Source organism: Drosophila sulfurigaster, chromosome 2L (genome assembly GCF_023558435.1).
Source record: "Drosophila sulfurigaster albostrigata strain 15112-1811.04 chromosome 2L, ASM2355843v2, whole genome shotgun sequence".
NCBI classification, from domain to species: Eukaryota; Metazoa; Arthropoda; class Insecta; order Diptera; family Drosophilidae; genus Drosophila; species Drosophila sulfurigaster.
Window position 1 is genome coordinate 6,587,653 of NC_084881.1, and position 19,469 is coordinate 6,607,121.

The 19,469-nt window shown below is 35.9% G+C and overlaps 3 protein-coding genes across 10 annotated transcripts in view; 2 read left to right on the forward strand and 1 right to left on the reverse strand.

The window, feature by feature from the left end:
* Positions 1-118: 118 nt before the first annotated feature.
* On the forward strand, positions 119-7,585 carry LOC133839464 (protein rolling stone). 4 transcript variants are annotated; one of them, XM_062271060.1, is made up of 7 exons: positions 119-279; positions 1,136-1,205; positions 4,737-5,032; positions 6,337-6,562; positions 6,621-6,740; positions 6,806-6,989; positions 7,046-7,585. In XM_062271060.1, exons 3-7 carry the CDS (start codon positions 4,931-4,933, stop codon positions 7,383-7,385), a joined length of 972 nt encoding a protein of 323 aa, XP_062127044.1. In that variant the 5' UTR covers positions 119-279; positions 1,136-1,205; positions 4,737-4,930; the 3' UTR covers positions 7,386-7,585. The 4 variants fall into 4 exon arrangements, with proteins under 4 accessions (XP_062127044.1, XP_062127035.1, XP_062127059.1 ...); XM_062271051.1 differs by lacking the exon at positions 1,136-1,205; XM_062271075.1 differs by lacking the exon at positions 1,136-1,205 and having other exon boundaries at positions 140-155.
* Positions 3,918-19,469, reverse strand: part of LOC133839503 (sex-regulated protein janus-B) — a 188,801-nt gene continuing 173,249 nt past the window's right edge. For all 4 annotated transcript variants that reach the window (XM_062271115.1, XM_062271106.1, XM_062271098.1 and 1 more), the window contains exons 2-4: positions 4,482-4,547; positions 4,259-4,426; positions 3,918-4,192 (exon numbers count right to left, since the gene is read on the reverse strand). In XM_062271115.1, coding sequence (XP_062127099.1) covers positions 3,972-4,192; positions 4,259-4,426; positions 4,482-4,533 — 441 coding nt within the window. In that variant the 5' untranslated portion in view covers positions 4,534-4,547 and the 3' untranslated portion in view covers positions 3,918-3,971. The remainder of the gene's footprint in view (positions 4,193-4,258; positions 4,427-4,481; positions 4,548-19,469) is intronic.
* LOC133850559 (adenylate kinase isoenzyme 5) lies at positions 11,289-18,898 on the forward strand. 2 transcript variants are annotated; one of them, XM_062286683.1, is made up of 9 exons: positions 11,289-12,397; positions 13,882-14,199; positions 14,757-14,899; positions 15,485-15,667; positions 15,737-15,845; positions 15,927-16,257; positions 16,651-16,867; positions 17,912-18,076; positions 18,136-18,898. In XM_062286683.1, exons 1-9 carry the CDS (start codon positions 12,376-12,378, stop codon positions 18,535-18,537), a joined length of 1,890 nt encoding a protein of 629 aa, XP_062142667.1. In that variant the 5' UTR covers positions 11,289-12,375; the 3' UTR covers positions 18,538-18,898. The 2 variants fall into 2 exon arrangements, with proteins under 2 accessions (XP_062142667.1, XP_062142666.1); XM_062286682.1 differs by having other exon boundaries at positions 11,290-12,397; positions 15,737-16,257.

Here is a 19,469-nt window from a genome sequence, read left to right on the forward strand (position 1 = left end):
ATGAGTGAATGAATGAGTTTGTTGTTGGCGCTTTAAATGCGGGCTCTGTCACCACTGTGCAACTCGGTACGATGTCTGCTACAGCTGCTGCTGGCTTGGACAAGTTGCGATCAGTTTTGGAACGCGCGTCGCGTCGATAAGTCGTGATTTGTGCGGTTGGTTTGCATCGGTTTTTGGACTGAAAGATTGGATTGTGTTTGTTAGTGGAGTGGAGATCTATCTGTGTGGCATGTTGAAGTCGCCTATGATTCTCTGGCTGTGTTGCATTAGCATGTGAATGTGAGTGTAGTTGTTGTTGTTGTTGCACTCTTGCTGTACTATAAGTTGCAAATGCAATACGCCAAATACAAAATAAAAGCCAGTCAAGCACCGTTATGCAAAGTTGTCAGTGTTGTTGTTGGTGTTATTGTCGTCGCTGTTTTTGTTGTTGACCCAAAAAGAAATTACTACACGGCCCAAACTGGCAGTTAGACTGCCAAGCCACGCGTATAAAACACGCAAAACGCGCTCCCAAACTCGCAAAAAAAAACAAAAAATAGAAAAAATGGGAAAATTAGTTAAAAATAACGATAAGAAAAAAAAGTAGAAATAGCAACAAACACAACAACGGCATCATTATTGTTACTGCGAGATTAGCCCATTTAAGAGTGCCGTGTATTTTATTCTCTTTGGCAACGTGTGTGGAATTTACAATGATGGAATTTTGGCTAGTCGAGTGGGTTTTTTACTTGCCCCCACCATCAGTGAGGTGCTGCCAATTTTGGCAGATCTCTCATTGAACAGAGGCAAGCTGTGTTGAAATGATAGAAAATAATAGAGGCTTATGTAATCAGTTTCGCATATGCAAATCTAATTGCTAGCTCAAATATTTCTCTAGTTAAGCAAAGAAAAAGGCGAAAATGTTTAAGATCAAATATGAAGATCTATGTATGTATCTGAACCCGACCCGGCTTACACGCGAGTATTGCATATTAATTGTAGTTTTTATTGGCACGTACTCAAAATATATACACGTTTTTCAGTTATCGTTAATGAGTGGCATTATTTCTCTTTGGGAAGGTCTTGCCAATTTAAATTTATAGTAAACTAAGTGAACAGCAATTGAGCGTTGACTTCCTCTATTCGTACATTCAAGGAGCGGCAACCCAAATACTCAGCAACACTCGATCGGATATAGTAAAGTTAATTTAAATAACTCACCGAAGGTGAGTTGAAATTTGAGTTGATTTTTATTTGATAAGTATCGTAGAAATTCTGAGAATCGCAAGATTTAGCAGAGAGTTGCAAATAAATATTAGGATCTTTGACATTTTAAAATTCTTAAATTTTATAACATAAAATAAAGTGTGTACGTTTATTTCAAGATTGTAAAGTAAATTTAAATAACTCACCGAAGGTGAGTTGAAATTTGAGTTGATTTTTATTTGATACGTCGCGTAGAAATTCTGAGAATTGCAAGGTTTAGCAAAGAATTGCAAATATTAAGATCCTTGACATTTAAAAATTAAATTCTTAAATTTTATAACATAAAATAAAGTGTGATATCAATTTGAAGATATTCCACAATTCAAGATAAATTGCTTGAAATTGAGAGTGTTAAAGTGTGTTTAATTTTTTTGTTAGCACCTACGGTAAAAGTGTAGATCGTCATCACTTATGGTAGAACTCTAATCTTTTGTAATCAGCACTCGTCACCGTTAATAAAACCCACAATCAGGGCTTATCAATGGCCTAATTAGCATCCAAGTGCTTAATAAAACTCAAGAATCTCAGCGATAACGATAAATTTTGGCAAATAAGTTACAATCAATAATACAATATGCAAATTGATGGCTGCAGGAAAACTTTAGCTTAGTATTTGTTGTGGTCTGCGATTAATATTAGCATATGAAATTTTTTAATGCCGTTGAACTGTTTTGATTTCACTTTCTACGCGAAGAAATTGAATGACATCAAATTGAGATGAATAATTCAGCCAGAGATGAGAATACGAATATAAAATCTATGGCATCTGAATGCTCGCAGTGTTGTTCCAACTTTATCTTATCAATTTGGGTGATTTTTGTTTTTAGCAGAGTCGACATAAAGAGACTGATGGATAAACGATGATGCGGCGGTATACGAGTATTTGCCATTTGTCAGGCGGTTTGACTGCATTCAAAATATACAGTTTGTTTACACGGTTGGCGCCGCTGTAAAGGTCAACAAGTTTGAATTTCTTTCATTCAAGTTTTCAACTTCAAACGAAGGTAAAACCCTCGGTTCATTGTAGTACAAATGCAAGAGCCATAAACCCAAATATTGTTCACTCACACTAGTGTACCTTAATGTTCGTATGTGTGTGTGTGTGAGTGTTCACTTACTGGTATCTCCAACTCTTTGTTGACGAAAATGTAGCACAAAAGGCAAAAACGTGAATAAAATATAATACTCGTACATAGCTAATATACGCGTTACTTATGTACATATATACAAAGCATAAAAGATATGTCTATGTGTAAGTAGGTACAAGTACTACACATGGCAACCACGCTTAGTTGGGCTGTAAAATGATTGTTGTTGTTGTTAGCCGTCTCCGTCTCCGACTTTGTAGACGTGTCTTGAGCTCTGGCTATGTAGTATTTATGTAGTTCGCTTGGTGCCATTCGTGCAAGTTCAGGGACGCGGGTGTCACAGCTCATTAAGAGTTTTCTGTTTCTGTTGTGAAGTTTTGTGTTTTGTTGTGTTGTGTTCGAAGCAGACATCAAAACATTCGTTTACCTTAGACTACTACAAATCAAAGAAAAACCTCTGTGTTCCACGTTTGTGCGCGATAATTAAATTTTACCGAAAGGTGAATAGCGGAACAGAATGTTTGCTATTATATGGTATATTTAAAACAGCTGTGAAAATTTGTAATCATTTCTGATTTAGTTACAAGCACAAAATATCACAGAAAAATGTAAATAAATAATAAAGTTGCACTTATTTCTATTTCATTTTACATTTTTTTTTGCTCAAATATAAACTTATCTTGGTCTTGGGAACTGTTTGCTAGGTTATAGAAATGAATTACTAGCATTACAGTAATAATACTTATCACATAATGAAGTACAAGTACAGTTAAAATGTTGAAATGGTTATGAACACACCAAAAAGTTTCTTTATAAGTACAAAGCTTTTAAATTTAGTATGCCATTAGGCCTTTTGCATATTAACCAACTAGTGTTAAGTAGTTTATAGTCATATAGAAACACATAGGTTGTTGTATGTACAAGTGAGTACTATAACCTTGTTTTTTATAGCACCCATTGAGTGATGACCTTAGGAGACTAATTGCATTATTATATTTAAATTATTTGTTCATTATGGCTGCTACAAAAGCTTCATAATAATGAAAAGTTGGACTCCGATTAACAAGTATGCTGATTTGTCCAACGGTTTGTCTATCAAATGACCCGAGAGCGTAATTACTGATGAGGTAAATAATAGAGAGCAATGAAGCGAATTAGCCGTCATCAATTTAAGATTTAAATGGAAGCTATCTAGGGCGTTGCACTTTTATTCCATGCAAGAGGCTTACACAAATCATCACATAATAGTAACTACGTAAGTAGCTAGTATTCTGAAGAAATTATGATGTTATTACATTTCCACGAAGTGCATTGAGTCGATTCAAGTTTGCTATTGTATGTATGTGAAAATGTAAAATGTCGTTAGCTTTTTTGCTTGCTATAGTCACGATGGTCATATAGACAATTTCAGATTATATAGTATATGTAAAATACCAAAAATATTATATTGAAATGCAGAAAAAATAATAAAAAACCCATATTTATTATTGCATAATATCGCAGATCCTTCGATTTGCGTGCACCGTAAATTTCATGTCTGCAATAGTGTTAATATATGTACAATAATATACAAAATACTCAACGTTTAAATAGCAATAACTGCAATTAGTTTAATTTAAAATGAAATTAAAGCTGATTTCAGTCAGAGGGTGCAGATTCAGAATGAATTTTATAGTCTGAGTATTTGTCAGATAGAATGGATTTGGTTTCTTCATGATCCGCTCTGCCTAAAGTCTGAGAATGACCAGAGATTTTGATGAAACGTTTCTCCAAATTATGATCTATAGTTCCACCTCCTAAGCATTGAGTGCAAAGATTTTTGGTAGCTGCTTCCTTTCGCAGCGCATCGTAAATTTTTACTAAAAATGAATTTAATATTGCGCTATAAAATCGCTAATAACGCCCAATAACTTGGTTATACTTACGATGGTATTTAGCCGAGCCCACAGCACGAATCACCGTCTTAGCATGAGCTTCCTCACCATGAATATATACTTTGGCTAAAATATACTTGAGTTTCCCAACTCCCATCTTAATCTCCGGAAAACCAACAAGTTTCGACACCTGATCAGGGCAGCAGAAGTTGCGGGTAGCTGAGAATCTAAATATTTAGTTGAGATCCAGATGGATATGGAAACAGCTGCTTACCACAAAGTGTTGGTCTCCATGTGGGAACAATTAATTTTCGAAACATGTCCATAACGAAATAATTTTAAATATATATAGAACTTGTTTCCTATCGAAATTTAGTCAATTGACTGAAGCAAATGAATTTCAAAAACATATTGATTCTACTGAAATTCTTGGCTTGCTGTGTCAGCACTATTTGTAAAGGTTAGAAATAATTTAGATTTAAGAATAATATATATATTAAATAATTCATTTTTAATTCGTAATTCGCAGGGCTTCGAAGGTCACGAGTCGATTACAATAAAGCATGGCAAATCCAACTAACTATTGATATTGCATAAAATAGTAGTTGCATGTCTCGTCAAGTTACGCAAACAATTCGTAAAACTAATCCCACAACAAGCAATAAAAAAAACCCAAAATATATAGAACGAGTCTACTCAAAATATATATCAAATTAGAAGAAAATGACGAAGCTTCAAGTAATTGTTCATCCAGTAAGGAAAGAATTTCGTCGTAAACGTTGCGGCTTTGATCATGATACTCCCGATGTTTTTGTCAAGTCCCAGGTAAGACTTCTTTTGTAACTATTCAACAATTTTGTAAGTAAAATACTCCATTTACGGATATAAGTACAACTTAACTATTAGAATTGTTATCAGTAATGGGAGTGAATAATTGGAATTTCAACTAATTGGACTTAAACAAGTAAGAAAGTTGCATTCGAGAGTGCCCGACTGTGAGATATTATTAAAATATACCAAATTTATATATAAAAATACTAAAATACTATATTTGACATATCGATATAGTACTACATTCGAAATATACCATATATGTAGGTCAAAATATACCAGATTGTTAGTCAAAGCAGCTAAAACCGGATTGCAATAAGCGTAAATTACCATACAGAATTATAGTAAATAACTTCGACAATTTTTATTCGACCGCAATTCTCAGGAATCATAAAAACTATATCTTTTATTGTCTGTACCAAAATCGTATCTAGCATTATAATTGTTTTGCGATTTGTCAATAATTTGGGATTATAAGAGTTGTCGAATAGTCTCTGAGATCTATACGGACGGACGGACGGACGGACAGGCGGGCATGGCTATATCATCTCAGCTGTTGACGCTGATCAAGAATATATATACTTTACGAAGTCGGAGATAATTTCTTCTGGCTGTTACACACATTTCCTTCAGGTACAAAGTTATAATACCCCTCTACCTTATGAGTATCGGGTATACAAATAGTATTGCAAACTTACGAAAAAATTCTATAAGCTTTGAATAGGATTGTGAGTCTGTTTATAATTTGTTACATTCTGCTAATTTAAAAATTGCGATACAAAGTTGGGAAACTTGTAATATCATTATAAGTGTCCTATTGATCGATACAGGTCGAACGTCGTTTATACTTTGTGTGTCTTCATTCTTAGCTTTACATAATCAAACGACCGAAACTGTGAGAAATGGGCGTTGACCGTTGGCTGCTTTGAGCCATTTTATTGTTTCACCTTGAGCATATTTAATGGCTTCTTTCATTCAAAGTATCAATAGAATGAGAGGTCACTTCTAGTACCTGGACTCGTACTATAGAAGGGCCTGCAGACACTCACTCGATTGTGCTGGCATTGTAAATTAAACAGTTTAAATATTCATAAGCGGCAAACAGTCACTAACTGAAAGCGTATTCTAGAACCGTGGGGTGCCAGGTAAAACAAAAAGACCTCATCACGGCCACATGACTGGCAGTGAGAGTGGGAGTGGTAGTGGGAGACTCGTAATCCCAACCCCAACATATGTGTGGATATAGTACTATATACTCTTACGACTTAATATTCATACTTTGTTATTCCAAATTACAGTGGCAAACCTGTACAAAGAGCATGGCGTATTTATTCTATCGCTGGTTTATGGCCCTCTTCTTTATTGGCGTCGTCATCGAGTCCATGTGGCCCCAGGCCGATGATGAGACTAGCTACTGGCTTTACTTCATCTATATGACTAATTGGGGCATTTGGATGTGTATGTTAACCAATTTGCTTGGGGCCATACTGGTTACCATATGGCACTATCATCCAGAGTATTCGGGTAAGTACTTTAAATGATTACTCGAAACTCAGAGAATAATTTTTAACACATTCCATAGATAAACTTCTTAATATGGAGGCTTGGTTGAGTCCCTTTCGAATTTACTGGAGCATGCATATTATAACGCTGGTACTATCGATAGTTATCACCATCATCTATTGGAGCATTCTATATGATGGTAAGTTGTCTTTAATAATATCTGCATTCAAATTTCTTATTTAACTTAATGTTTACCATTTGTAGCTAATGAAAGTGCATTGGATGCTACCAATGTTCTTACCCATGGCTTCAACTCGATTTGTATGTTTATCGACCTCTGGATTGTGGCCCATCCATTGCGATTACTTCACGCATTCCTCCCAGTCGTGTTCGGTGTTATCTATGCCATCTTTTCGTATATATATCAAATGTGCGGCGGCATTAACAAGTGAGTAATGCGGGTTAATCAAATTTCAAATTCGTACTAATGACAATTTTGTTTAGGAAGGGGAAACCTTATATCTATCACGTGATTGACTGGAGTCAACCAAAAAGTGCATTTATTACCGTCTTGGGAGTCCTGGTGCTCTCCTGCTGTATCTATGCCTTGCTCTTCGTCTTCTTCAAGCTGCGACTCTTCCTCTCACGCAGTTGCCGCCAGGGCAGCTTCGTGCTGCCAACGACGAGTAGCAAACAGTCTGGCAAGGCTGTCGATGACAAGCAGACAACACAGAATGGTATTCAGCACTCGTCCTCCAGGATCTCCATGGTATTGGGCAACTATGCTGGATATGAGAATCAGGCCTATTCTCCAAGCACTGGAGATCCAGCTCCAAAGAATTAAATTGAATCTATAACTATGGGAAATAATGGGAGGGAGATAGTCTATTGTCTAAGTTTTGTTGCAACTTTAGTCAATCTGTACAGTAGAATTTTGAACAAGTGATATTATTATTATATTGTAGTTAAGCTTAAGCAAATAAATGTTACTTTGGCAAGGATCTTTTGTAAGTCCTTGGGTGTTTACTTTTCGCAATGTAAAAACTATTAATTGTCAATATTTGTTTTCCAACTGAAAAACCCAAATATGCATTAAAAATGCCATAAAATAATCAAAACCAGCAAACAGAACCTCCTTGTGGCAATTGCCGAATAGACACAGAATGAATAATGTCCTCTTGCCTGGGAACTTTACAGTTGATAATCAAAAATTAATATAGAGGGACATATTTCGAAAAGGTTAAATGATGGACAACTAAAGTTTTCATTCACCCTGAATGAAAGGACTTAGAAAAAAAGAAATACAAAACAATTGAGTCAGCTACAGTCGAGAATGTTCGACAGTGAAATACCCGATATTTATTTTAAGAAAGTACAAGAAACACAGGTGTTCTCATTGTTCAATTATATTATATAAATATTTGTTTATGTTAACATATTTTTTATACATCAATGTTTTTTAATATTCTGCTCGTACTTTATAAGTAGACTATGGCTTCAATTAATCGCAATCAAGAACTTATATCGATAACAACTATTACTAACAGTATAAAACAATAGGATAGCTGGACTGTTGAATTTTCAATTGTGCAGAGCAGCTGCAATCCATTAAAGTTATCATATTCTGGTTGCAAAATTTCTTTTTTTTAATTGTGAGGCTTACAACTTCTAAAAATAAATAAAACTAAGTTTATCTGAGTTCAAACATAATATCATCAAGTCCGATCATCTATCATCTATCAAGAATAAAAACCCTTTATGTGTTCTGGATGCCTCCATCTGCTTGATACGAATATTTCGTGTCTATTCTAAGTTATTATATCCTTATATAATATATCAGCCAGTTGCAAGAACAACAACGGCCACATTAACGCGTTACGTAATTTATTAAAAAAAGAATGTCGAGGCGGTGTCAGCTCTAAAGCTGTTAAAAGTTGTTCATCAAACTCATTCAGTGCCTGAGAAATGGGTGAGAGCTGTGTAAATATTTTACACAAGTTACTAATCACCTTTGAATGACTACATTAACCCAAATTGTCCTAATAGACAAATCAATCGCTGCGACCCGCACCATTTCAAGTGTTCGAGAATCTATTTATAATTTAGTTGGTTTAACAATCAAATTAAGCATTAAAAAGCTATGCAAATACAGAGGAAGTCGACCTTAGCTAATATATATAGCTTATTCCGAGATAAAGACATTCGAATATCGAAATTTTAAAGTTTTATTTCAACTCTTATCTGAAGAAAAATTAATTATATGAAAATGTGATTGACTTTTTAAGAAAATTCAAAAATAAAATCATTTAAATAGTTATCGTCATGCCCATTAATGTATCCTTAAAAGTTAAATTGAATGTTTTTGCGTATGTAGAAAATAAGTAATAATCCGTTACTTATATTACTCATATTAAATTTTAACTTGATTAATTAATCAGAGAGATGGAAAAGCCCATAAGTTTTTGGATTTGAGGATTTCTTGTATCTTGTTTTTAATGTAAATGAAATTCGTAAAAATTCGCCACATTTCAATTCTAACAAAATAACAAATTATTTAACGGATTATTTTTTATTATTTTGTAGATTTTCAAAAAAAAAATAGTGGAATTGACATTTCAAATACATACTTAATTTTAATAAACGAAAAAGTTACTTCAGGGAATTAAAGCATACTTTTAGGATGACTGTTAAAAATAACGAAAGTTAGTTAACCAAATACTTTAAGCATAAACAATTAAATTCAATCATAACTAAAAGAGCGTCCCTTGGATGTCGCTTCACTATATACACTATGAATTGACTTAAAACTAATTTCCATTATGAAAACAATTATCTGAAAAGAGTAGCAGAAGGAAGTTCTAAGGCAGCTGATAAAGAATATTGCAGAAGTCTTCAACCTAATATCATTTGTATCAGTTAACTCTTTGAACACATTTAATGCGACCTTTTCAACACATTCACTCAGAGTGTCCTTAATCACAGCTGCCCGTTTGGCGTTGTTGGGTCATTCTCCCCATTCATGCTGTCGAAGAATCAATTGACCCAGCTAGACAGTGGCGTTAAACTATTGATGGTTATTGTTATTGTTGTTGTTTTTGTTTTTGTTGTTGTGGTTGTCTCTCTTATAGCTGGCTGTGTATTTAGTTTAACGTGTACCCTTAATTAAGCTTCCAAAAGCATTTAATAACCGAACGCCCAGTACGAACCCAAGGACGAGAAACACACGTGCTGTTAAGAAGAGGTTGAGTCACAAAGAGAATAACCATGGACAGACACAACAGTACATGACGATGGCGACAAGTTTGTGGTCAATGGGCTTAGCGAAGGATTAGAATTACGCATAAGCTACAAATTTGAGAACCTACTTATCTATTCGTACATACACACTCGTATGTACATACTATACTATTAAGCCAGACTAGGCTAAGCTGGTTGGCCTCCCTTGACTTGTGATATGGGAACCAAACGCAGCCGCAGCCGCTGCGGTGGTTGTTGTCCTTGTCGACGGATTGACATGACATGTCGCAGGTTCCACAGGCAATAGGCACAAATTAGGCGTCGCATCTGTTTAGGTCCTGGATCGATATGTGAGTGTTTTGATCGATATGAGATTTCCTTGAGCTTTGAACTTCTTTTCATGTCCTTGTCGCGCCTATTGACCCCCGCATTGTGCTTCCCAGCTACCTCTCATCATTAGGACAAAGCAAAATCAATAGAAGTTTAATTGAATATACTTTGGAAATTTTGACAGCTGTCAATTGTCAATGCCAACTCAACGGTTCTATTCATCGTTAACTAACACTATAATTAAAAGCAATCAATAGTGTGAAATATTAATTGAATGACGATGGCACACAAACACCTCCCTTTTTCACCTCCACCCCCACCGCCATCCCCACCGCCATCCCCACTCCCTTTGCCACCACCTCGATGCTCTCTTAGCCAAACCTCATTCCCTCTGACACACAAAAGACATCACATTTCATTTTTCCCATTTAAAGGCAACAACCACAAATCCCTACTTCCTCCTTTGACCGAGTTTACCAATTTTGTTTTATGGCCTCGTCATGATGGTGCAATTTTCTATTCATCAAAAACGCATGAAATCCACTCATAACCGAACATTGTAGATACTAGCATGAATGTTAAAGCACAGGTGAAATGTTAGTCCAGCCAACAGTGGAGATCATTTGAATAGGTGCAGCAAATACTATTAAAGTGTTTGAGTTACGACATGAACTGCATATATTATATTTACTTTATTAAACTAAATTGATTTAATTTAATTATGATCAATGTAACTTAATTAATTTTATAAAGAAGTTAAATATTTTATTTGCTCTATTAACTTTAAGGTAATTTGAAAGTCTTTTATTGGAGATACATTTATATAAACAGAAAATGGGACAAGCAGAAGTTATCTCTTATAACAATCCAATGAACTATATACATATTCTTTATTAACGTTGCCAGCCGAAAATGTCTTGTCGCTTATCTACCAAACTTAGTAGGGATCGGATAAACATCTTAAAAGTTGATGAGGAAACTTTTGTATGAGAACTGATCTGACTAAAATTATTCGATGTATGGTTTATTATGTATTCATCTTTATTATAATATATTTAATATACCAACTATGATTTATTATACTATAAATTCAAGTGCAATAGGTATTTTCCCAAGAGTATCTGAGTCGCATTTATCATGGCCAAATATAAGTCATTTGGTCTGTAGAAACTGATACATATTTGTGTATATGTTACCAGCATGAACAGCTGCAAGTCAAGGCAAAGCCATCAGGGCAGTAGCAACGCAACAATGTAACATGACAGTGACAACAACCATAATAATAACAACAACTGGAATGGCCGGGAGTGGGACGAATTCTCGTACTTCAAAGATTAGTGAGAACTCACCAGGCTGGCCAGGACATTGTTTGGATTGTATAAACAAATGGCTGCCCATGAATGACACACTCGCATACTCGCATACTCGCATATACATAGTGTATATTAATTTCGAAGAGCAACAATTCTATGTATTTGTGAGTGCGGGCAGGATAACTGGTTTTCCAGTGCCGAAGAAAATCCCGGGCCGAAGAATAATAATTGTGACAAAGTCAATTGAGCCAGGACACGAATGCTCGTATGCATGTGAATCATGTGAACCACTGGAATTCATAAAGTATTCATTAATTGGAAACTCGCGCCAGCCACGCTGACGTTGACGTTGCCGCTGACCAACTGAGGCCACAGAGTAAGCGACCACGACGAAATCCGAGTCATTTGGCATATTTGAAAGTCAGTTTCGTTTTGGACGTTCGGGCAGCAGAACATGCATGTTGCGTTGAAGAACCTGAATCTGAAAAGTCCCAATCGCAGTCAGAAATCAAAAGTACACCACGCGCTGGAGACTATGGTAACGGACAGTTCCGATACTCGTATAACCGGCGCTATGTAGTAAATTATTTCGCTGTGCGTGTTGGCTACGATAAATATTTATGTGTATCCCAGAGATACCGTACAATAACAAACAAAAAGCTACAAATACCAAAAAAAAAACGAAACTTGAATTAAATTGAAAAAAAAGAATTAAGAGAAAAGAAACATAATGTTATGTATGTACTTGTAGGTTAAATGAATGCAATGTGAGAAAATAATTCGAATCGTATGAATATATATTCACACTGGCATCTAGTGGAAAGTTCCATTTGATTTTTAGTTACCACCTTTAACTTAAACACACATTATACGTTCGTCAATTCTGCGGAAAATAGTGAAAATACAGCTAAAAAACATTGCGAAAATTCAGCTATACTGGCCACCGAATGGATAATGGGTATTTGTTTAGACACAGGTAAGCATAGCGAACCCATCAGCATACAATGAAGTAAAGCAACCGACAAAATAACCCCATTTAAGTATCACTTGGGTATTTCCAACGTGTCGCTAAAATGAAAACCACATTTCACCCTCTCTTCAACTCTAACAATCCAAATCCATAGAGCATAATTATTGGTGTTATTATGATATACACTTTTATCGTCTCGCTGGGGACTTTTTAAATGATTTAAAATATAATACTATAATACTTGAATGTATTATAGAAATAGAAACAATTTGTTCTCGTTTAATGATCATAGTCATACATTAATCGTATAGTCATGTTTTATAGTCATTATTTTGAAGTAGGTATTATCTATTACAACAATTGAAATTGATATGTTTTTAGTTGAATATTATGAGACTCGTAAAGTCATTAAATATAGATTGTGAGTTTAGAATTTTGCGACAACACTAATTTAACGAGCACATCAGTAATAGAAACATCAAATAATATAACATATACTATTTGAGTTTAATACTTTTTTCTTTGGATTAAAATTTTGTAATATTTAAAGTTTTTGTTATCAATTAAAATAAACTTTTCAATGATTGTTGATCCTAATGAGCTTAGAAGATTTCATTCAATTTCGCAATAATAACAAATAAGTTAAGTTTCGTATTTGGAGTAGTTCAAATTAAATTATGATTACATGATTTAAACTGATTACATCCAATAACGGCTGTTGGTAACAAATCTGCTTTGTCATAGCGGCTCAAAAAGCCTTTTGGATACAAAACGATTTGACAAAATATTTGTAGTACGAAAGGACCTTGCACAAATGCTATAATTTGTGGGGCAACTGTGCGCGCACTCACGGCCTCGCTGATTGGCCCTTGGTCATGTTCGTTGACCATCAAATGGCCACCAAACCTACTATAAAAATCCGAAAACAAAAACAAAAAAACAAAGCATGGAATGAAGAAAGGCGAAGTGCTTGCGTGGGCAGAAGCGGGATAGCAACAATAACAAAACAACATGTCAATTAAATAAAACTGCAGGAAAATCAATAAAAATGTCACAGGAGTATAGGACCCATATATAAAACGCTGTCTAATCGCATGTGTAGCCTGCTAGCCTGCAGCCAGAGTCCACTGACTAAAGCCACTGGAATTACGCGAAATTTCCCCGGGACACGCCTCCGGCACGTTGGCAACAGTTTTGCCACCAAGCGGTCACATTGATGACGCAATGCTTTGAGTGCACAATTAAATAATTGTTTAAATATATTTTAATGGTGTGCTTTTCGCCGCTGTGTATGGCTAATTTCCCCAGTGCTCACAAATTGCTTCCGGTCATGCACTAATGTCGTTTGGCACGTAACAAGGCGCGGCGCTAACATGGCAACACATCCGGTTTCCTGTTTTGCTAATGATTGCTGGCAACTGTTGCTTTCGATCGACTTTGGGAATGTTGTACTCGTATCACTAACCAGGGATGTTGTATTGCGATTTCAGATGCCAGCGCGGCACAAGATACCGGCGAACCAGGCAACGATTGGAATCATACACGGAATCAAGATGGCCAAAATGCCGCAGCTGGCAACGCAATGGCAATGAATGCCAATGGCCGTCTTGGTTCGGCCAATATCGGCGCTATCGATATGCAAAATGCTGGAAAAATCAAATTCGATCCGCCAAAAGTGCCAGTGATATTTGTTTTAGGCGGCCCAGGTAGTGGAAAGGTCACCCATTGCGATACCTTCATGCAAGAGCGACGCGGCGTTACGCACATCAATATGATGGATTTGCTGCAGCAATATGCAATGGGAAATGGTAAATGGTCCTCTTATATTTGTACAATATAAATGTAAATACTACACTTTTCTTTTCAACTGATAATTGGAATTAAATTATACAAAATGGTACCAATTTTTAGTTTTACTGTTCATTTTTCTCTTTATTATTCCTTAATAGATATATTTCGCCGTTTTTAATAATGCAATATTCTTAGTGGAAGATTTCCTAAAGGGTTGCTTTGTATGCAGCTTTATATATAAGTTTTATTACATCTTTTTATATAGTATCCTTAAATATACTTAATACTAACCAACTACATTTTAATAGATATTATTGGTACAATTATTGTTCACTAACAGAAACTGGAAATTAGAGTCTTATGTTTACAAAAATTTATACCAAAGAAAGATTAGAAATAAACGTAAACTTTTACTTTTATTCGTGCACTCAAGGACGCATGAATTGCATTTTATTGACAACATTTTGTTGAGTCAAATAAAAAAAAGATAAAGAAAAATAATTTGAATACAATAAATATTCATATTATTTATATTTCTTAATTTTCTAACAATGTTATTCGTATCTTCTCCCAGATATGCAAGACTTTTCGCAACTATCGTCGAAAACAGTCACCGAAGTGTTGATGTTGGAAATGAAAATGGCTCCAGCTGCCAAAGCCTATCTGATATCAGGATATCCACGTTCCATGCGCGACGTTGTTGAATATTCAGAGAAGGTAAACGAATCCGTTATAATACTAAATATGAGTTGCCTTTATGCATATTGATTATGAAACGATTTGAAGGTCTTATTTATTTTCATACTTATTTGTCAGCCCAAATTGCTGTTGAACCATTTGAACTAATTAGCTGCCAAATGGGTCGACGTTTATTTGTCCTAGTCTATGAATTCCCATGAATTTTGAGACAAACATATAACAATGATCTATAGCTGTACACATCGAGCACATACATACATATATGTACACATAACTGTGCATTTTGTGTGTATATATGTATTTATGTGCTAATTGGCTGAAGTGGACCCTAGAGGCTTTTTTTGGCGGTTATATAATTCAAAAGAAATGTTTCCTTGATTAGTGTTTGGGAAAGGGCAAACGCTATATACTAACAGCTAACTGTCAGCAATCGTTGTAGTATGATATAATTAGCTTGCGGCAGTATTCATTTGCTAAAATTAGCTCCAAAAATGAGTTCGAGAAGTTCAAGGAAGAAAAGAGTTAGTCACTAAAATTTAAAATAATTATATTTTTATTTAATTGAGAAATTGAGAAATTTGATTCATCTTATTTGTATTTCAGATACAAGTCGTTAATGGGGTTATCCTAATATCGTGGCGTCAATCTGTGCTACAGAAACAAATTGATTATGGCGCTAAATTAGGTCATGTTGTACTCTCCTTAGCCAAAATGGAATTGGAAAATTTCTTCAAAAATGTGATGCCAGTCGCCGACTATTTTGATCAGAGTGATATGCTGTTGGCCGTGAGTACACCTAATTGTACAAATAAATACGAGAATTATATACATACCTATATTTGTGGTGAATGACAGGTGAATGGCGAGCGGGCACCGACAGAGGTATATAAAGACTTTCGCACCGCAGTGCTAGACATATTGAGCGCGCTAGAGAATCAAGAGGCCATGCTGAACGGAGTTACAGGTATGGGCAGAGGGATACATGATATACCCGGCAGTATTGTTAGCGTAGACACCGCACCTAGTCAACCCCCAGTCACTGTAGATCGCAGGTCAGTTGCCGATCAGAATCAGAATGCTCCTGCAGGTGCTGCAGATGATCGCAATGTCACGAACGCTGTGATATCTCACATAGCCGCCAATGCGGCCACAGCAGCGGCAACACTACGAACAGGCGGCACAACTGCGGACGATGACAGTGGCGTGGTTGTCACCCAGCAGCCCAAGCTCAGCCATGCCGGCACCAGCATGGATGCCACCGATGAACCCGAGTCAGCAATTCCGCCCATCATTTGGGTGATCGGTGGCCCGGGCAGCAATAAGGCGACGCTCTGCCTGAAGGCTGTTGGCCTCAATCCAGGCTGGTCGCATATCAGGTAAGATCTATCATATATATCAAATAATAGTGTTCAGTGAATAAGTTCCCGAGTTCTTTTATTTTCCTTTTTTAATGAGTAAAATGGCTCCTTCTTTTTGCTTTTTTTCGATTGTGCATTCGACGCTGCATTCTTCAGTTTTATTCTATTAAATTCTTTCCTTATTCCTTCCTTATTCTTGTCCTTTTAGGCGCAGTAATGTTTGTGGTACATTAAGAATTTTACAACACTTATGATACTTTACTTACACAATGAAGGTGCAAGCCTTTTGACTTTATTAAGTTTTTAAATGTGAGGCCTAACAAAAAAGAAGAATACGCGTGAACTTATTCACTTCGTTCATTTCAATAAATTTCTTTCATTCCTAATTTGATTTGTTCACTTATGTAACAGCGTGGGACGACTTCTTCGGAATATTACGGATACTGCGCCACGTGCCAATACCGAGAGCTATGCGGTTAAGGAAGCTCTGGCTGCAGGCGAGATGGCTCCAGAGAAGACACTGAATCAGCTGCTGGACAATAACATCCGGCAGTTGCGTGGCAAAACTGGCATCATCATCGACGGCTATCCGCGAAACCTGCAACAAGTCAAATACTTTGAGAACAAGGTGAGATACATTTTAATCTGCAATATATAGTACATAAATATTTGTATAGTTACCAACTAAAATAACTTTGAAGTTATTTAAAATACTAGATAATATTTAAGGTTATTATAACTAGAAAGAAGTAGAAAGCTCATACCACATAAAATATTTTTGATCCCCGTCAACAGTCGAGATGATATAACCAAGTCCGTTCTTCTCTCTTTTTGCCCACACCTAGATCTTAGTAACTATGAGAGATAGAGCTATATTTTTTTTGACAGAACTTGTTATTTTTGCACGCTGATCAAGTTTGTTTGCTATGCTCACTTCCACGCCGCAAGTCGAGTCTTACCTGTTTTAGTTGATAATCTGCCATCTGAATTCTTCGGTATATTTGAAAAATAATAGTATATTAATATACAGATTATAGCCTTTTGATGTTTTTAAGTATTACAGTACCATAATTCGGTATATTTTAGGATTTTTCTATTCTTTTTTCTCGACTGTAGTTTTCTTACTTGTTTTAAATTAAGTTAATCATATTTATCGCTTGGACATAAATAAATTTGCTCAGAGCTCTATTGAATTGTAATACATTTACGTAAATATTTGAGGAAGTAGTAATTTATTCAGATATACCATTAGTACAGTCTGGTTCTAATTATTTAATATATATTTTATTTTTATAGTAGAATATAAAATATTTAAGGGATTGAATATGTTTAAATCCGGACCAAAGAGAATGGTTGCCATTTTTGGTTTTATATCCCGTTCATGTCCAGTGTTTATACATTTAACATTTATATTTTCGTGTTTATTTATATATATGGATAGACAAATGTTGCCAAAGGCAACATTGCAGTAAGGACATACCAAAGGACTTGGAGGATCGAAGATCAGAATGAAAGTTACTTAGGGCTCCTTTTAATCATTTATGGAAATAATATTTTCTATGTGTCCCCATTTTAACTTGGACATGAAGGGGATCTCTTTGCGCTTCTTATTTAATAAATACATTTACTATGCCCAAAATCTTTTAACATCCATTTAACTCTGACATTGCAGTACAAACAAATTCCGCCCACAATCCTGCTGGACTGTTCAAAGCTGCAACTGGGACGCGGACGAATTGACGACACTGTCTCCTCGTTTCGACGACGCCTGGAGCTGTTTCGAGAACAGACGCTGCCCATGCTTAAAACCATGGATACAAGCAATCGACTGCAGATTGTTAGTGAGACTTGTTATTTGCCTATCGTTATCATGGTAAATCTGATTTCATTTTTCAGGTGGATGGGGATACGGATAGTCCCTCCGTACAGCGGGAGTTTGAACGTCTCATACGCAATCACATTCAACAGTTGACCAATAAGGTGCCTGAAGGTGAAGACGTCACTGAGTCGCTGGGCAATCATGTGATGCGCAACGAGCAGACCGATGCCATACTGCACGATCTGGAGACGAATGTGCCGGGTTCGGTGCCCACGATCAGCCACCATGTGAGCATGATGAATGGTCATCTAAAGAACCGGGGCAGTGCATTAACTGGTGCTAAACGACCCACCCAGTTGATGAACGGCCACGCACCGGGACGACCTGGTACTGGACCTGTAGCACCTCTTGCCCAACCTGTCGATTTTCGGCACATGCTCGAAGAGGCCGAACGATATCCGGTGGACTCGTATATGTAGCGAAAGATGAGGATAGTATAAAAGATTATGATGATTAAGGATTACACGCAGAGCGTATTACGAAAGTTTTATAGTTTTATAAACAAAAATTCGAATAGGCTAAGTCATATATTGTTAGCGTTGAATTGTTGGAATGAGTATTTAGCAGATGAATTTTGATATAGTTTTTAAATGTCTAATGCGTTCTATGCCAAGATTTCATTTTCATTGTATCGAACTATTAGATAAGCCGAGTAGAATGTACACAGTAACACAAACTTTTAAAACCAAAAGAATTTCAAGGTCTCTTCACCAAAAAAAAAAAATTCAATAAAATTGAAGATGCAAAAATAAAAGGAATACAAATAAAGTAACCAAACTAACAAAACAATAAAAATATCGGTTATTCATTTAATGCAAAAGAGCAAATCCAAAAACAAATTTTTAAAAAAGCTGGGCTATTTAAAAATGGCATGTTAAGCGACGTTTCAACAGTGACTTGAACTTTCCTATCAATGATGTTTGGCTAATTTCTTCAGTCTTCTTAGTTTGCACTGGCTCCTCAGTCAATTCCTCCGTTCCTTCATTTGTCAATACATACTCAGTACATCGCATGAACTGGGAGCGTATTTTGTTTTCACTCTTCTCAACTTTGGCCTTCATCTTTCGCCAACGTTCGTTTAGCATCTCATCCAGTTGATATTGCTCTACTAGATCATTCTTATTAAAATCGTTATATATATATAATATTTGTTGGTCGCCTCACCTGAATTTTCCTGGTGTAGTGGTGATATATTATTCTCACAGTTGCGGTTTGTTATCCTAGTGTCATTCTGGCAAATTGTAACCTTTTCTGGAGCTACGAGTTGTGTGGGCTTTACCAAATTAGACATTTTAAGCTTTTTCGGCTCCGATTCGGCCGATTTCACTTTGTGTACATTATTTTCCTGTTG

Excerpts from the sequence above, each read along its gene's own strand:
- LOC133850559 (XM_062286682.1), top strand. The coding sequence starts at position 12,376 with ATGGGTATTTGTTTAGACACAG. Across the intron at positions 12,398-13,881 it reads GGGTATTTGTTTAGACACAG|ATGCCAGCGCGGCACAAGAT; the intron begins GTAAGCATAGCG and ends TTGCGATTTCAG. Across the intron at positions 14,900-15,484 it reads TTGTTGAATATTCAGAGAAG|ATACAAGTCGTTAATGGGGT; the intron begins GTAAACGAATCC and ends TTTGTATTTCAG.
- LOC133839464 (XM_062271060.1), top strand. The coding sequence starts at position 4,931 with ATGACGAAGCTTCAAGTAATTGTTCATCCAGTAAGGAAAGAATTTCGT. Across the intron at positions 6,563-6,620 it reads CTATCATCCAGAGTATTCGG|ATAAACTTCTTAATATGGAG; the intron begins GTAAGTACTTTA and ends CACATTCCATAG. Across the intron at positions 6,990-7,045 it reads ATGTGCGGCGGCATTAACAA|GAAGGGGAAACCTTATATCT; the intron begins GTGAGTAATGCG and ends AATTTTGTTTAG.